Source organism: Glycine max, chromosome 9 (genome assembly GCF_000004515.6).
Source record: "Glycine max cultivar Williams 82 chromosome 9, Glycine_max_v4.0, whole genome shotgun sequence".
NCBI classification, from domain to species: domain Eukaryota; kingdom Viridiplantae; phylum Streptophyta; class Magnoliopsida; order Fabales; family Fabaceae; genus Glycine; species Glycine max.
The window spans coordinates 10338124-10353621 of NC_038245.2; the positions used below are offsets into that span (position 1 = coordinate 10338124).

Sequence of the window (15498 nt, forward strand, 5' to 3'; positions counted from 1 at the left end):
CCAAATACAAAATGCGTATTTAGTATTTACTAATACTAATCGTGCAAAAGTACCTGCCAGTCTCAACATAATGATAATTTCCAAATCATACTTAAAATATTTAAAACCGTCCTTGCCCCTCATTTGCTCTTCACACAACCATTGGATTTCTAACCATCCTAGTATACACCCTCTATGTATGAGTACTTTTTTTTTTTTTTTTCATTTTTCCATTTGCTACAATGTAAATAGCCTTAAGCCCCCCATTGAAAAATTCAGTACTTGGTGGCTTGAAAGGGATATACAGAAGTGTATAATTTTGATACCATCAAGAATGGCTCAACATAATTTTGTTTCAGTTTTCAAACTGTCAAGAACACAATTTACAATAACATATATTTTGTGCTCATACCATCCAAAGCACCAGGCAACAGAAAAAAGTTATGCGATGCAAAGTCCTGCACTCTACTCTACTGGCTTTCCTGGGGCATTGATAGCCTCAATAGCCTGAGCTGATTCACTTGAAAACTCCATCAGTGACTGGAAGAGAGGGGGAAGTGTCTTTTGGAGGTGATCAAGGGTCATTGCCCTACTGTACTGAACAGAATCCAAATAATTTGCTTTCGCACTTTCCACTTGCTTCTTAAGGGCTTCGGTTTCAGTTTTCTTAAGATGTATTGGATGCTTGGGGCTTGTATCAGCCATACCTCCATCTATTCTTTGCTGCATCTCAGCCATGGAGTTCAAGCATTTTTGGAACTTCCTTTCAAGTTTTTGTAACCTTTCCAGAATGTTATCTTCCTCAATCTGTTGGCCAGTTATGAAACGAAGGCATGACATCAGGCTTTTTATTGCTTCAGAGGTCTCCTGTAACCACACCAGAGTGCATGCACATTTGTAAGTCTTGCTAGTTACAAGAAAAACCACTCATAAAATTCTTGACACATTTTGCAATATAAAGAAAAGAAAGCGCTTATTCAAATTCAAACAAGTCATTTAATACTTTAGATCGACTTTTGAAAACATCCATGAGCAAGGAAGCAGATTATATTTTGAAATCAAAGTTTTTGGGCAAAGAAATTGCTATATATAAAAACATTCATGAGCATTTATGCAACATATAGTTCTTGACATGATATCTGTACCAGATGCTCTACAACCATGTGGTCTAGAGTTTGAAGTTACATAGACAGACAGGACTAACAAATATTGGCAATGCGGAGCCAAGGCCACTAGTGTTAAGTAGGTGAAAACAACAAGAACAGAACTATTATGAAGAGAGCATTACAGACAAAACAAAGCAGCTTAAGATAGTCTGACTTTTGAAAATAATATTTGATATTTTTTTGTTGTTGAGAAGAAAGACATGAAAGAGAATAGCAAAACAGTTTTGACTAAAGAATTTCTACTTTTCCTGTCAAAATAAACAAAGCCCAAGGAATAGAAGAATTTTGACCCAATGTACCTTGTCAGGTAACTTGTTAAGCCCACGCTCCCATTGATCACAAATGGCAAGAATAGAAGAATGATTGCTACATTCATTACCATCCTTGAGGCTTTCAGCAAGCTTAATCCACTCATAGAGGGTCCTCACATACTCCCGTTGAAATTTTACAAGTTTGCCAAAGCTATTATACCAATAAGAAACCTCAGTCTCAAATTGTTGAAATTTTACAAGTTTGCCAATGCTATTATACAAATAAGAAACTTCAGTCTCAAATTGAATAGTAGCCTGGTGATGATATCCAGAATTTAGTATCGTGTTATGATTATCACTGAGGTTACTCAAATGTTGGGAGATGAGTGCTTGGGCTTTATGGGACTCATGCATTGTCCTCCACATTTGTGTCAACCTACAAAACAATCAAGAGGTTAAAGCAAAACCCAACCCAGGACATGATTCAGTTATAATTATTACACTGTTTAACTGTTTCCAATATATGACACCTAAGTTACTCGATATGTATTTAGAAGACCTTCACCATAGGGCATGAGAAAACGACAATAGACATTTATTTTTTATCAGGTAAATTCAACAAGGAATTTTTTTAACCTCCCCTCTCTCTTTTTTTTACTATTATCAATCTTTTGTTCCTTGGTTACTTACATTATAAATTTAATTTTAGTTTTTTCTTTATTTTAAGAAATTATTTTCTTAAGATGTATGCATTATACCAACTCTGATGATACATTTATGAACTACATTGCACAATCACGGCCATAGATCTAATACTGCATTTATTTCTTAAGGGTAGTATTAGAAAGAAAAAAAAGTAATTCATACTTTCAAGATATTCTAAAGTGACAAATGATTTGAGAAAACAATATTCCAAAAGTGACAAATAAATGAGACAGAGGGAGTATATTTCTTCAAACATTTTACTAATAGAAAAACATTATTGTGAAAATTAGATTAATATTAACACATCATTAAGTTGGAAAATGTCTAATGCATCCAATTCTGAGAAATATACCCCGCAGTTAATGCAACCAGCTGGGGCAAAAGCTCCTCATCTATCATTTCCAAAATTGATGAAGTTGTTTCACTGATGCACTGCCTTAGGCTTATTAAATCAGACTCCAACTTCTCAACACTTGATCGAGTTTTGTCAATCTTGACTATGTCAAGGTTCTCATCCTCTTGTTTACACAATAACGTGGACTTCCTGTCGAACTCCAATGCAACAATTCCCTCCTCCTACATTATATCACAATTGAACAATGAGACAAGAAGGCCATTCATGCCAAAAGATTTGAAATCCAAAATCAGAGATTTCCTTTCAGATGAAAGAAGAAAAAAATATAATGATCAAGATAAATTTGAAATCAATGTTATAATCCGGTGCAATATATGGCAGTTTAACTATATCAAACAAAGGAAAAGACTATAGTTTCATTTTCAGCATTTATATTCTTCCACTTGATTACTAAGACAAAAGAACCAATGGATGTCAGTATGACTAATTCTAACTAAAAAGACTGATGCCAATTAATTCCCTCATCCTGACTAAAAATATTCAATACATTCCATTTATTTTTCTATGTTGCCACTATTTTCATTTTAAAATACAGACATTGCTCCCCCTGTATATGGCTTGAAGTTCTATTCCTGATCTTTCTTTCATAGTTTCATTAGATAACTTTTGCATTAAAAGGCTGTCAGTCCCTTATACAGACCCATAATACATGGGCCACACTAAATTGCCAACTTTCTAATTTCCTGTCTATAAAGTCAGATAGCTAGATTTATTAGCTTACCTTTAATGCCTTGAAAAGTTTCTTCTCTGCCACATATAATTTTTTAACTGTGGCACAATGAGCTCCAGGTTTGCATGGTTCACTATGACCAGAAAATTCAGCACCATCTTTGGTGGATGGGGGTGACTTTGAATACCTACTCCATGACAGTACACTGAAGACCTTTGCAGAATTGCCTCTCTTCCCTACAAATAACATAGCCACAGTAAAAAAATATGTCACCACCAACACCACATAGGGAATGAATGATGTCTAAAACAAATGTTAAGTACAATAAACCAGCCACAAAACATGGTATATCACAAAACCCAAAATGTGATAAGTTTGATAGTTATTTGATGGATGTAATTAAGAAAAAGTAAGCATAGTTTCCATGTTCATCAAATCAATCAATTTCACAGGCAACAATGGTTATGGGACATGTTAAGTCAACTGACACTCAAGTTGACCCACATATTATGCAATCACTTAAACTGCGATAACCTTCTAAGTTACCCTTAATAAAACTGCACCCTTATCAAGTTGACAGGAGCCAACAGGTAAGGACCAACCAATAACAACATATAATCAAGATTACACAATATGTAGCCTTACTATCAAGATGCCCAGAATTCTGCCGAAGAAGAGTATCTCCTCCATTGATATCTATAAGAACAGCAATTTCCTTTATACATCCAGATGCTTTCAGGAAATGATCATCCAGCTCTTTACCTATACCCTCCAATGTTTTCCCACTTCTACCAACCGCCACAGGCATAGCTGTAGTGTCTCTTCTATACAAACTCATAGCAGAGGAATTTTCGTCAACTGGTTCAATCAACTTTTGTTTTCCCCTACGCAATCTTTCAGCAATTGCAGCAGCTTCTGCTTCTGCTTCTTCATCCTCAAATTCTGTTTTCATTTCTTCCCAATTGTCCTCCTCCACAGATTCTACTATTTCTCTTCTATCAGTGCTTTGAAACAGCCGTAACGAGCTCAAACTTGAATCAATTTGCAGCAGAGGCACATTGCTGTCACCATTCTCTAGCATTTCATCTTCGTGCACCATGGCCTTGTCGGCAAGAAAAGGAGGCCGTGGCGGCGGCCGCAGAGGGGATGCAGGCAGATGATGAGATGGAGAAGCCGCATTAGAGGCAGTTTCAAACTCAATCATATCAGACTCGGTGATTTGCCTAAGGGTGGCACCAGTGTTCCTCAATGCTTTCAAATAAGCCAATAGAGAATCAGAAAAATCCCCTCTAATCTTCACCAACTGCTTAATCGCCCTCTTCCTTTCCTTGCACTTACGAACGTTCTCATCCTCATCAATGCTTGACAAAACACACCCCATGTTGGAAATTGGAATATACAAACCTCACAAGTCACAAAAGGTGTCCCAAAAATCTCTTTATGGAATTTCTATATTTTTTCTTTCTTCAAAATAACTATGTATCAATCTTAGTATTGCCAAGAACTCAGTTGGTAAGCTCAATCAATAGACTCCATTAATTCAATAGTCTTCACAGCGTCCAATTTTTCTACAACCAAAAACTGTCACCTACAATACAAAAACCAAATAAACATATTTATTAAACACAACACACACACAAAAAAACAATTAGAAATATTTCACAGTTGTCAACCATAACCATAAATAAAACAATAAGGTTGATGTAAAGCCTCGCTGCGTTTCTATTGTGCAAAATGCCCTTGGCTGACAGTAATTACACACCACATGCGGAATTAGTCCCTCACTAGTGGGTTGGAAGACACACGTACTCTATGACTTGGGACAAAAAAAAGACGACCTAACATACTTAACTCCCAGCTTCATTAATTTTTCCAATGTATTTCTTGCACGATTTGTCAAAACTCCTATAACTAACCCAGAATATGTAGAACAGTATGTGCAATACTCTCTCGCAAGAAAAGCACACCGTAAACGATTTCCATTGCGATTACCAAACAAAAGAAAAAAGGATCCAAACACACACACAAAAAAAAAGCAGATATTCCAAGAGAATTTAGGAAGGGATATTAAAATGTTGAAAATAGGAAAATAAAATAAAAAAAGAAAAAGAAAAAAAAAACAATAGTTGTTCTGAGTTCTGACAGAGAAGGTGTGTGGAAGTGGAACAGAGGAGACTGCAAAAACACGCAAGCAGAAACAAACGCATTGCAAATTGCAACTCACCAGTCATCAGAGAGGGGCATTTGGGTGGCAAAATGTGAAGACAGAAAGGTGAATCTTCTACTGAAGGCCACTTTGTTCGGTCTTTCGAGAACAAAGAGGAGAGAGAGAGAAGAATGGTAGTTGCAAATTACAGTAATACCTATGAGAAGAGCACGTGGTTGAAGTTCTCTGCGTGGAAGGAAGGGTGTGTTGTGATAAGAGTAAGATGATGAAGTTGTTGAAGTAGAGCGTGATGATGCACCGCACTTGACAAGTTTTGCATTGCTGAGAGAGGAGTGGGGGTAGTAGTAGCTATGAACTTGAATGAGATAGAGAACTTTTCACAAAAGCTTTATTGGACTTCACAGACAGACAGACACATACCTCTTGCTTCGGCCACTGGTTTGGTTTTCAAAGTAATAATGCTAATTAATTTTTATTAATTATTAATAATAAAGTATAGAACTAAAAGACAAGGAAACAATTAGTATAAATCTATTAATCTATAATTATTATAACTATAATACATGTTCGAGATTTTATAATTTAAGGGGGAGTTTATGTAAATTTTTAAAAAATTAATTTAAGAAACAGATAAAAAAAATTTCAAAATAAGTTAAAAAAATTATTATTTTTGGAAACAGAAATAATTTAAACAAATATATTAAAAAATAAAAAATTATTTATTTTATTAAAATAAACACTTATTTCAACAAACAAATTTATATAAATTGACCCTAATTCAATACAAAAAGTACTTTTAATTTAATTTAAGAAATAACTACTTTTACTACAATTTTATTTTAAAAAATTAAAAAATTATTATTGCTCTTAAAAATAATTTTTATAGGCGTTATAAATGCTTTGTATTGAATATTTTATATTTTCAAATTCCTTGGCAAGGCAAAGTGTTTTAAACGTTGTTAACATTATCCGAATGTGAATTAATAAACAATTTCCATGAATATATTAAGAGAAATATTTTTTGAATGAACACAAACCCAACATCTTATATTTACACACAATCAATAAAAAACTTATAACTAATAATAAAAGTATTACAACCTGTAAAATAGAAAACAAACATTTAAAATAGATAAACAAAACCCACGATTTTCTCTCCATTATTCTTCTTTTTATTTCGGTATCAATATGTTTTCACGCGTGTCTCTGTTTTTAGTTATCAACACCCTAATAGTAATACCTTGTAACTTTCTCTAACACCTGATTCACCTTGATTACCAAACTTTATATTCTTGCTGCAAGAACCAACAATACAAATGTTTAAATAATTCAACTTGATACAGTAACATTTACTTTCGCATTTCTGAATCACATTACAGAACTTTGATCCTGCACAAATATTTTTATATGCAAATAGTAATTTATTAGAATAAAAAAATAGAAAACTGAATACTGGATTAAGAAATGCCATAAATCAGCAAATTAGTCTGTTACTGTGTTACATAACCCATTAACCCACAATCCCTCGTACAACATCAAATTCATAATTGATACAAATGCCCAAGTCACAACAAATATGGTGAAGATTATGAATAATATAAACGTGATAGTATATTGATTCCTAAATAAAAGGAAGAAGACGGTTAAGCACAAATAACGGAGATTCAAATGTTTTTAGTTTTTTTATTTATTTTACAGGTTGGAATTTTTGTTTTTATTTTTTTAGTTGTAATTTTTTTATTAATTGTATTTAAATATGTGGTGTTGGGTTTGTGCCTACCCAAAGATATATTTCTCATATATTAAGCATGTTTCTTGAGTTATTACAAGTGTTTATTTGCCTCTAAAAAAATTATAAGTGTTTACTTACTGTTGATTTTGACTATTAAATATGATTAAAATATAAACGTATATTGATTTAAATTATAAATTTACATTAAATCGTCTCTTTTTTTGGAAAATATGAAAATTAGTTTTCTAACTTTAAAATAAAGAAAGATAAAAATTCCTTTAGATCTGTTGTTGATAGAATATATTTGTTCGTAAATTCATAATCTTTTAAGGATAAATTTGGTGATAAGTTAGTGTACCACTGGGAAGTAATTAAGGCTCCCTAATGATCGATCGAGTAGTAGTTGTTATTTGTTATTAGAGAAAAATATGATAAAATCATATTTTTTGTTCTTATTTATATCATCTGACGAAAAAAATTGAAATATTTTATTCAGTTTTATCTTTATAAAAGAGATCAATTCAAATAAATAAAGTCTATTTCAATTTATATTATGATATTTTATTCAATTTTATATTTATAAAAGAGATCAATTCAAGCAAATCAAGTCTATTCCAATTTATATTATAATATATATTTATACTTTTACCTTACTAACTTGAGTATCACAATATCATCTTAGGTGTATTTCACCACTATCCAGTTGTGAGGAGCAGACAAAGGATTTACATGTTCTGGTTAATGATTTTATTAATTAATAAATGTATAAAAAATATTATTTTATTAACTAATCGTAAAGTATTATTTTATTATATACTAATACAGCATATTACGTTAACAATACGTCAAAATTTAAATAAGTTAAATTCTATATTTTTCTCCTAAGAGCAGCCTCTTGTTTTTGCAATTTTGATAAGTGGAATTCCGAGGCAGCAGCGAGTGTTATGGGTCATATCTTAGAGTTTAAGATACATCTAATACTTATCATTAGTCATTAGATTATTTGAAATGTTGGGCAGTGCAATTTTCCTTTTCTACCTTTTGGTGTCAAGCAGCAAAAGCACCACTATAAGTATAAAGTATTACTTTATGACCTGACAACTCGATGGAACGCAGCAGTAATATTATTGTCTTTGCATTGGCCAACCAAGCTTGAACAATAACAGGCCAATTTTGCTAGCAATTCTTTTAATTTCTTTATAATAATAATAATAATATTTTTATGCATGCTGGCAGTGACATGTTTATCCATGTTACTTATTAGCTAAGGGAGTGCATGTGCTTTTAGTAATCCCTAGTTTCTGCATGTTATGTCTCCTTTGTTATGCCGGAGAGGGCCCTTATTTTCAACTTTCTAGCAAATTTTATTCATTTCTTGCAATTTATTTTACTTCATTTTTATTTTATATATTTGTATTAATTTATAGTTAAAAATAAATGGGATGATCATCCCACGAACTATCGTGTGTCCCTAGTTTGCTATTTCCAAAAGTTGTCCAAAAGAAAAAGGGTATAAAGGTCATATGAGTCTAAGTCAAACGGGTTAGTTTAGCACTTGAAAAAAAAATAGTTTAAGGTAGGTTTTTCGGTCTAGCATGTTCTACGTACTCAACTACATATATTGACGCCTTAAGAAAAGGTTCATCAATCGATACGAACAGTATCTTTATAACTCGGATGCAGGTTATAGGTGATTTATTATATGGATTATAAATTTTAGCTTTTGGATTAATCTCATATGCAGGTTATATCTTACATCTATTACACTAGATTATCCACAATAGTGTACCCTCCACCTCCCATTGTCTCAAAAAACCTTCCATGTCTGAAAACTCCAGTTTATTGCAATTGTATCAAATCAAATGTTGAAAAAACCTATATAAAAAAAAAAGGTGAGCACTCAAATATAAAAAGAAAGAAAGATGACAATTAATGACAAGCGGAAGAGTTACACCTGCCATTTTGTTATTGATGAGGTCATCATTTTGTCTATAAGGATTCATGCTCGGATATGATGAAAATGATGTCATCATCATAAGTGGCAATCCCAATGGCTCTGTCAATGTCATTAAGAAAACAATACGAAATTAGTTCAAGACTTAATTTGATAATTGATTTATTAAACTTTACTCTTAAATCAAGTAAGTTAAACTTTAGTTGAAAATTAAGCTCCGTAGTGAATGTTTCAAACGAGAAAACTTTTATAATGAGAACATTTAATGTTAACCTTTGGATCACAATTAAAAATAATTAACACTTGAGATTAAAGCAATCCTTAAGTGAGAGCACATGCTTACCTTTTCCCTTGGTGTTATTTTTCTGTATAATCAACAAATTATTCATGAACGGGAGTAATGTATTGTAATCACTGGCGGAGCCAGAAAAATTATAAAGCCTGGGCAAAAATTTAAAGATAGCAAATTCACATTGTATATAATATGTAAATAGTAATCAATCAAAATAAAAGAGACTCGTCATTTTGTCAACAAAAATATAGTTTAAAATAAAAGAGATAAACATAATCTTACAATAGCGGGTTAAATAAAATTACGAGGCAAGTGTCCTTTCCGAGACTTCTTTGCGGTAAATGTTCGAATAATATCAATATCATCAAGTGACTTGAATATCTCCCGCTCGGTGTAACATACCATCAAGTCATTGAACCACACATCGTTGATCTTATTGCGCAATTTAGACTTGATAATCTTCATTGCTGAAAAAGCTCTTTCAACGGATGATGCCGACACCAATATCAAAGCTAGCTCAATAAGTTTATAAACCAATGGAAATACCAAATGTTTCTCAGTTTGAACCATCTTCATAGCCAAACTTTGAACATCTTCACAAGTGGAAAAAGAAGCATTTCTTCTCACTTGAAGCACATAAGTTTCAAGTTGATCCCTAATTGTTCCTCGGTCATCATCAGAAAAGTCTGCATGATAAATATCAGCAAGACGAGCAAGCTTATCAACATCAAACTTGGAGAAAGAGTTCTTGGGGTCAAGACATGAGAAGCAATCAAGTATAATGTTACTTCCTTCACTAAAGCGGTGATCCATCTCCACACATATTTTATCGATAGCAACATAAAAAATCTTTGCACGGTAATGATGAAGATTAGTGATAGTCCTCCCTTCTGCTCTTGAACGACCCCGAACTGGTATTTCGTCATCCATATTTGGTACCAGAATACTTTTAGCAACACAAAATCCTTGGACATCGGCAAAAAAATTATTCCAGCCACTCTCTCTCATTGTGCCCAACCGAGCTTTGACAACATCAACTAATTCCATGGCATTCACAATATTAAGATCTTTTCTTTGCAATATATTTGAAAGCTCGTTTGTGATACCAAACAACTTTAACATTAACCTCAAAATAAAAGCAAATTTAAAGCTCTCCATTTTTTCTATCAAACATGCTGCTTGAGATGGTCCACATCCATCTTCATCAACCATACTAAGCACCTTTAACACGGAGGACCACATTTGATCCAAACGAAGCAATGTAGTATGATGTGAACCCCATCTAGTATCCCCGGGTCTAGTGAGACTAGATGATTGGTGTAAGCCCCTTCCTCTAGATATCTCACCACTCTCAAGTTTATTTAAAATATCTTTGTGTTGTGCCTCTGTCAAAGCATCCCTCCTCTTACAAGATGCACTTGTTGTATTAACAATCAAGGTGATGTACTCAAAGAAATCATGAATAGATGAGCAACTACTAGTAACAGACACAACAACCAATTGCAAACGGTGAGCATAACAATGGACATAGAAAGCATAAGGATTTTCATCTAGAATTTTTCTTTGCAAACCATTAAATTCACCTCTCATATTTGAAGCTCCATCATATCCTTGCCCTCGTATCCTTGAAATAGATAATGTGTACTTATCAAGAATACCATAAAGAGCATCCTTTAATGACTTAGATGAAGTATCTGTGACATGATGTAGAGCAATAAATCGTTCCACAACATTCCCTTTGTCATTCAAAAACCTAAAACAAATTCAACCAGTTTACTTGGCGGCATAGAGAATAATAGGTAATGAAAATTGGAAATTGGAAAATACAACTACTAACCTCAACATCACCGCCATTTGCTCTTTGACGGATATATCACGTGACTCGTCAATAAGCACGGAGAATTGTCTATCACCAAGCTCTTCCATAATCACCTTGGTAACTTCATGTGCACAACACGTTGCAAGCTCCTTTTGAATGTCACCGCAAGTCATTGTGCAATTTTTTCCACCACGGTCAAAAGCATCCCTCACTTGTTCATTCTGAGATTTTACCCAATCTACCATCTCTCTAAAATTGCCCTTATTTAGCGAAGTAGAGGATTCATCATGGCCACGGAAAGCCATGCCTTGTGCTATGAGATATCTTGAACAATCTAAAGAACAAGTCAAACGAATCTTATACAATTCTTCTAATTCCTTGGTTGCTTTAGCAAACTTACTTGTCACACTTTGTCTTTGATTATTATAATCATCGTAGTGCTTGACACATGAGTTGTGCAAACTATTATGACTACCAACATGATCTTTCAAGCCTTGAGATGCATGCTTCCAATCTCTATATCCGCTTTTAGTGAAGACTTCAAAACCAAAGTGTTCGGCCCTCCCGGGTTGCTTAAAGAGAAAGCAATAAAAACAATAAGCTGCATCCTTGATCTCACTGTATTCTAACCATGTGTAATTCTTATACCATGATTTACTAAATGCTCTAGAAACACTTCCAAATGGAGTACGAGGAAAGCTTGGCAAATGTGGTTGCATTGGACCCTTCAATATATATGCCCTCCTCACTTGATCTTGAATATCCGGAGCATACTCATTAATTTGTTTCCTATGACCTGGATCACGCACAATCTCATTTGGGTTAAACTCATTAACCACATTAGGTGGCGGTTCTAATTCGGCTTCTTGTTGTACAACATTCACATTCTCAATACTTGCTCTATCAACCAAAAATCTCCTCATCTCTGAAATTAAATGATCTTAAGTTAATACTCAATTAACAATTAAAATCATAAGAATCAAAATTTAAATAAGAATAGTTTTTCAAAATAAAAGTAATCTCTTATGATTTATAAAGAGTAGGAACAAGCATTATATTATATTCAATTAAACACCATTATAGAAACTAATAAAATTAGATAACCAAAAGAAACCTTTATTGTAGATAATTTATCTATCAATAAACAAATTTACAAGTGGTATGATTCCACTGTAAAAGATCTTTTTACTGCTATTATAAATAATACTATATGCTTATAATATTACTAGATACACACTTTAGTTTGACTTATCAATAAAACTTTTATAACCAATGAATCTTGCTGTGTAGTAGCTTAATCTCACACTTAGCAGCACACAAAATGACAAAATATATTATAAAGTAAATATTTTTTATAATGAAATTTATTGAAGTTATCAGTATGATACAATATTATAATTTCACCATATGAGATTTTAGATAAACTTGAAAAATATGGGACCCATTTTCACAATGTTAGTACTTCTATATAACATAAAATATTTAACCTTTCAAAGACAAACCCAAATTTTTCTTCTTCTCTGTGTCTGCTACTACTAGGCGGTGCAAATAAACCCAATCAGTTGAAATTAAACAATTACTAACCGAAAAAAAAGGGGAAGGCGGTAGTCGGAAAAGAACCAGTAGGTGTCGATGGCGGAAGCTTTAAGGTTTCTACAGTGTTGCTGCGGTGACGAAGCTTTACTTCTTTTGTTTCTGTTACCTATATTTTTGCCCTTTTAATTTTTAACTCTTACAATTGTTTTGCCCTTTCTTTAATATTTTTCTTTTAATTTTTACCTTTTTTTTTTTTACCAAATGAATTTGGGCCAGAGCCTGGGCAATTGCCCAGGGTAGCCGGGCCTTGAAACCGCCTATGATTGTAATTCTCATGTTCATGAACAGAAAAATTACTATTAAAAAATTAATTTATTAATACTTCTTTAAATAAAATTATTTACTCCCACAAAAGATTGTGAAAAAATTACACGATAGGAAAAATATTAACAAATTCAAAAATTTAGCATGGTTTGATACTTCTTGTTACGTCCACACGGAATCGTCTCAAAATTATTTCACTATCAAAAAAAATGATTACAAGATTCTAACCCACACTAAATAGTGTAACACTCTACAAATCCCTGAGTACCTCACTCAATAGTTACAAGAAATGATAACACTTTCGCACAAAGACATTTTTCTCTTAACAAAATGACTTTGTTTCTCAATTTCTCTTCTCAGACACTCTCTCTTCATGTGTGTCTTCTCTACTAATTATCTTCTTTATTTATAGAGAAGATTGTCATCAATTATAATAAATAAGTTCTCTTGAAAGTTGAAACAAAAATAACTCTCAATGCATCCATTCAAATAAGTTTCTTATAGTAAAATGCAATCTTCCACTTTGCATTTAAACCACCTAAACTTTAGTGATAAAAATTCAATTCTCACTATGCATTAAATTCACCTTATCTTTTGTCTTGGAACTCTACACTTACCTAGATTGGAGGTTTTTCAATGGCCAACAAACATGGACAAAGAATCAGGCGAGAGGGCAAGTTATTCACGATTTTATGTTACATGGAATAACACAACTTTAGTGTTGGTAACTGCAACATGCATGACTCCAAAATCTCGTCATAGCTGAACCTAAATCTTAGATTCAAACATCCCTTCTAGCAACACATGCTTCTTCTCATTCTTCTTTTTATTTTTTGCAAAATTTAATTTGTTTCTTATGTTAGGAATTTTATAATTCATAATTAATTAATTAATGTGGGCTACATATTATATTATAATATTTATATTAGTTATATACATTTTTTATGGGCTTAATATAAGTGATCTAATTTGGTGAGTTTATTAGACTATTAGCAGAAAATTGATATGGACTTAATGAGCGGAAACCAGTTTGCCCCATTAGGGGATAATAAGAGTCCTATTAGGTTTAAAACCTGAAGCATGGTTATGGTCCTCAATACATCAAATCAAGAAATAGTGTTTCCTCTCCTCATCTAAAGAGAAAATGGCAATTCCATAAGGAATAAGGTGATTTGGTTAAGGAATGTCATTAAACCAATTGTTCGTGATTATTCTCCAGATTCCGCTACATTTTTTTTATCAATCATTATGGATCCAGGTATTCCTAAAAATCTTCTCGATAATCTAATGTAATGTGTTCATGTTGGTTATTGGTATTTTATAAGGATCTCCTAAAATTCCAACAAGTGGTATCAGAGCCACCATTACTGTTAGATTATTGGAATTTTAAGTTATTTGATTTTAGTTATACCTGAATTACTTTGGTTATATGAACCCTATTTTTTTTTTTTGGAACAACACATACTTATTGTCGGTAAATTTAGATATTTCCATATTGGATATTTGATTTGAATTCGAGTGTATTTTGTTTGTTGGCATCGTTATTTGGTTTTGTGAACGACTTCTCTTCATGGCTACTGTTCATATCGTTTCTGATATATATATATATATATATATATATATATATATATATATATATATATATATTTCAGAAAACTTTTTGCGCATGCAGTTTTTGATTTTTTTTTTGTTAAAAAAAGGAAAAAGTAATATAAGGAAATACATGATGAAAATGTCTAACTTGCCATCAAAACTAGAAGCACTTAATCTAGAGCTTGGTGAAGATTGGCTCATGCATTTAGTTTTGATATCACTTCCTACAAGCTTTGGGCAATTCAAGGTGAGTTATAACACTCATAAGGACAAATAGTTCCATGATGAGCTTATATCTCATTGTGTGCAAAAGGAAGAAAGGTTGCAGAAAGACAAATTTGAAAGTGTTCATTTAAGTTTGGCCTCTCAAAATAAGAAAAGAAAGAAAACTAAGGGTGCTCTTAGTAAAAAAAACAAAAGAAAGATGAAGAATTTACTTGCTACTTCTACAAGAAGTTGGGACACTTGAAGAAAGATTGTCCAAGGTACGTTGGATGGTGTGTAAAGAAAGGTAAATATCTTGATCTTGTTTGTTTTGAAGTCAATTTAGTACTGAAGTATCTTTTCCATTTATTTGCATATCTAGTAATTTTTTTAATCAAATTGATTGACACGATATATTACCAAAATAATCCCTATTGAAAAAAAATTGATTAAAATTACATAGATTTTCATATGATATTATTTATGCGAATTGTGTTTGGCTCAAAGGAAGACACAATTTGATCAAATAATATTGTACATGCGATGATAAATGTGTGACAATTATAAAGTGCTTTCATGTGAATAATAGTTGGTTCAAAGACAGACTATTATATGACAGAATTTATTATTAATATTTGATCATTGGGTTGAGAGTATCAATTACAAATTAATTTCTCTGTCCAAAGACTAG

At 32.5% G+C, this 15498-nt stretch overlaps 2 protein-coding genes across 3 annotated transcripts; both read right to left on the bottom strand.

Moving 5' to 3' along the window:
* Positions 1–281: 281 nt before the first annotated feature.
* LOC100787690 (protein ALTERED PHOSPHATE STARVATION RESPONSE 1) lies at positions 282–5810 on the bottom strand. Of its 2 annotated transcripts, none has more exons than XM_006587049.3 (6): positions 5550–5810; positions 3832–4774; positions 3238–3422; positions 2454–2677; positions 1445–1832; positions 282–846 (listed from the first exon to the last, which is right to left on the bottom strand). In XM_006587049.3, the coding sequence occupies exons 2-6, from the start codon at positions 4565–4567 to the stop codon at positions 445–447; spliced, it is 1935 nt and encodes a 644-aa protein (XP_006587112.1). In that variant the 5' UTR covers positions 4568–4774; positions 5550–5810; the 3' UTR covers positions 282–444. The 2 variants fall into 2 exon arrangements, with proteins under 2 accessions (XP_006587112.1, XP_006587111.1); XM_006587048.3 differs by having other exon boundaries at positions 5411–5769.
* Positions 5811–9524: 3714 nt separating this feature from the next.
* On the bottom strand, positions 9525–12073 carry LOC102663501 (zinc finger MYM-type protein 1). The gene is made up of 2 exons (XM_006587050.4): positions 11169–12073; positions 9525–11084 (listed from the first exon to the last, which is right to left on the bottom strand). The coding sequence occupies exons 1-2, from the start codon at positions 12071–12073 to the stop codon at positions 9623–9625; spliced, it is 2367 nt and encodes a 788-aa protein (XP_006587113.1). The 3' UTR covers positions 9525–9622.
* Positions 12074–15498: the final 3425 nt, after the last annotated feature.

What these genes read in the sequence shown, in the direction of transcription:
- LOC100787690 (XM_006587049.3), bottom strand. Translation starts at nt 4,567, where the DNA reads ATGGGGTGTGTTTTGTCAAGCATTGATGAGGATGAGAACGTTCGTAAG. An exon ending in GAATTCTGGGCATCTTGATA is followed by an intron (nt 3,423 to 3,831) that starts GTAAGGCTACAT and finishes TGTTATTTGTAG; the next exon opens with GGAAGAGAGGCAATTCTGCA. An exon ending in AACTTTTCAAGGCATTAAAG is followed by an intron (nt 2,678 to 3,237) that starts GTAAGCTAATAA and finishes GATATAATGTAG; the next exon opens with GAGGAGGGAATTGTTGCATT.
- LOC102663501 (XM_006587050.4), bottom strand. Translation starts at nt 12,073, where the DNA reads ATGAGGAGATTTTTGGTTGATAGAGCAAGTATTGAGAATGTGAATGTT. An exon ending in CAAATGGCGGTGATGTTGAG is followed by an intron (nt 11,085 to 11,168) that starts GTTAGTAGTTGT and finishes AATTTGTTTTAG; the next exon opens with GTTTTTGAATGACAAAGGGA.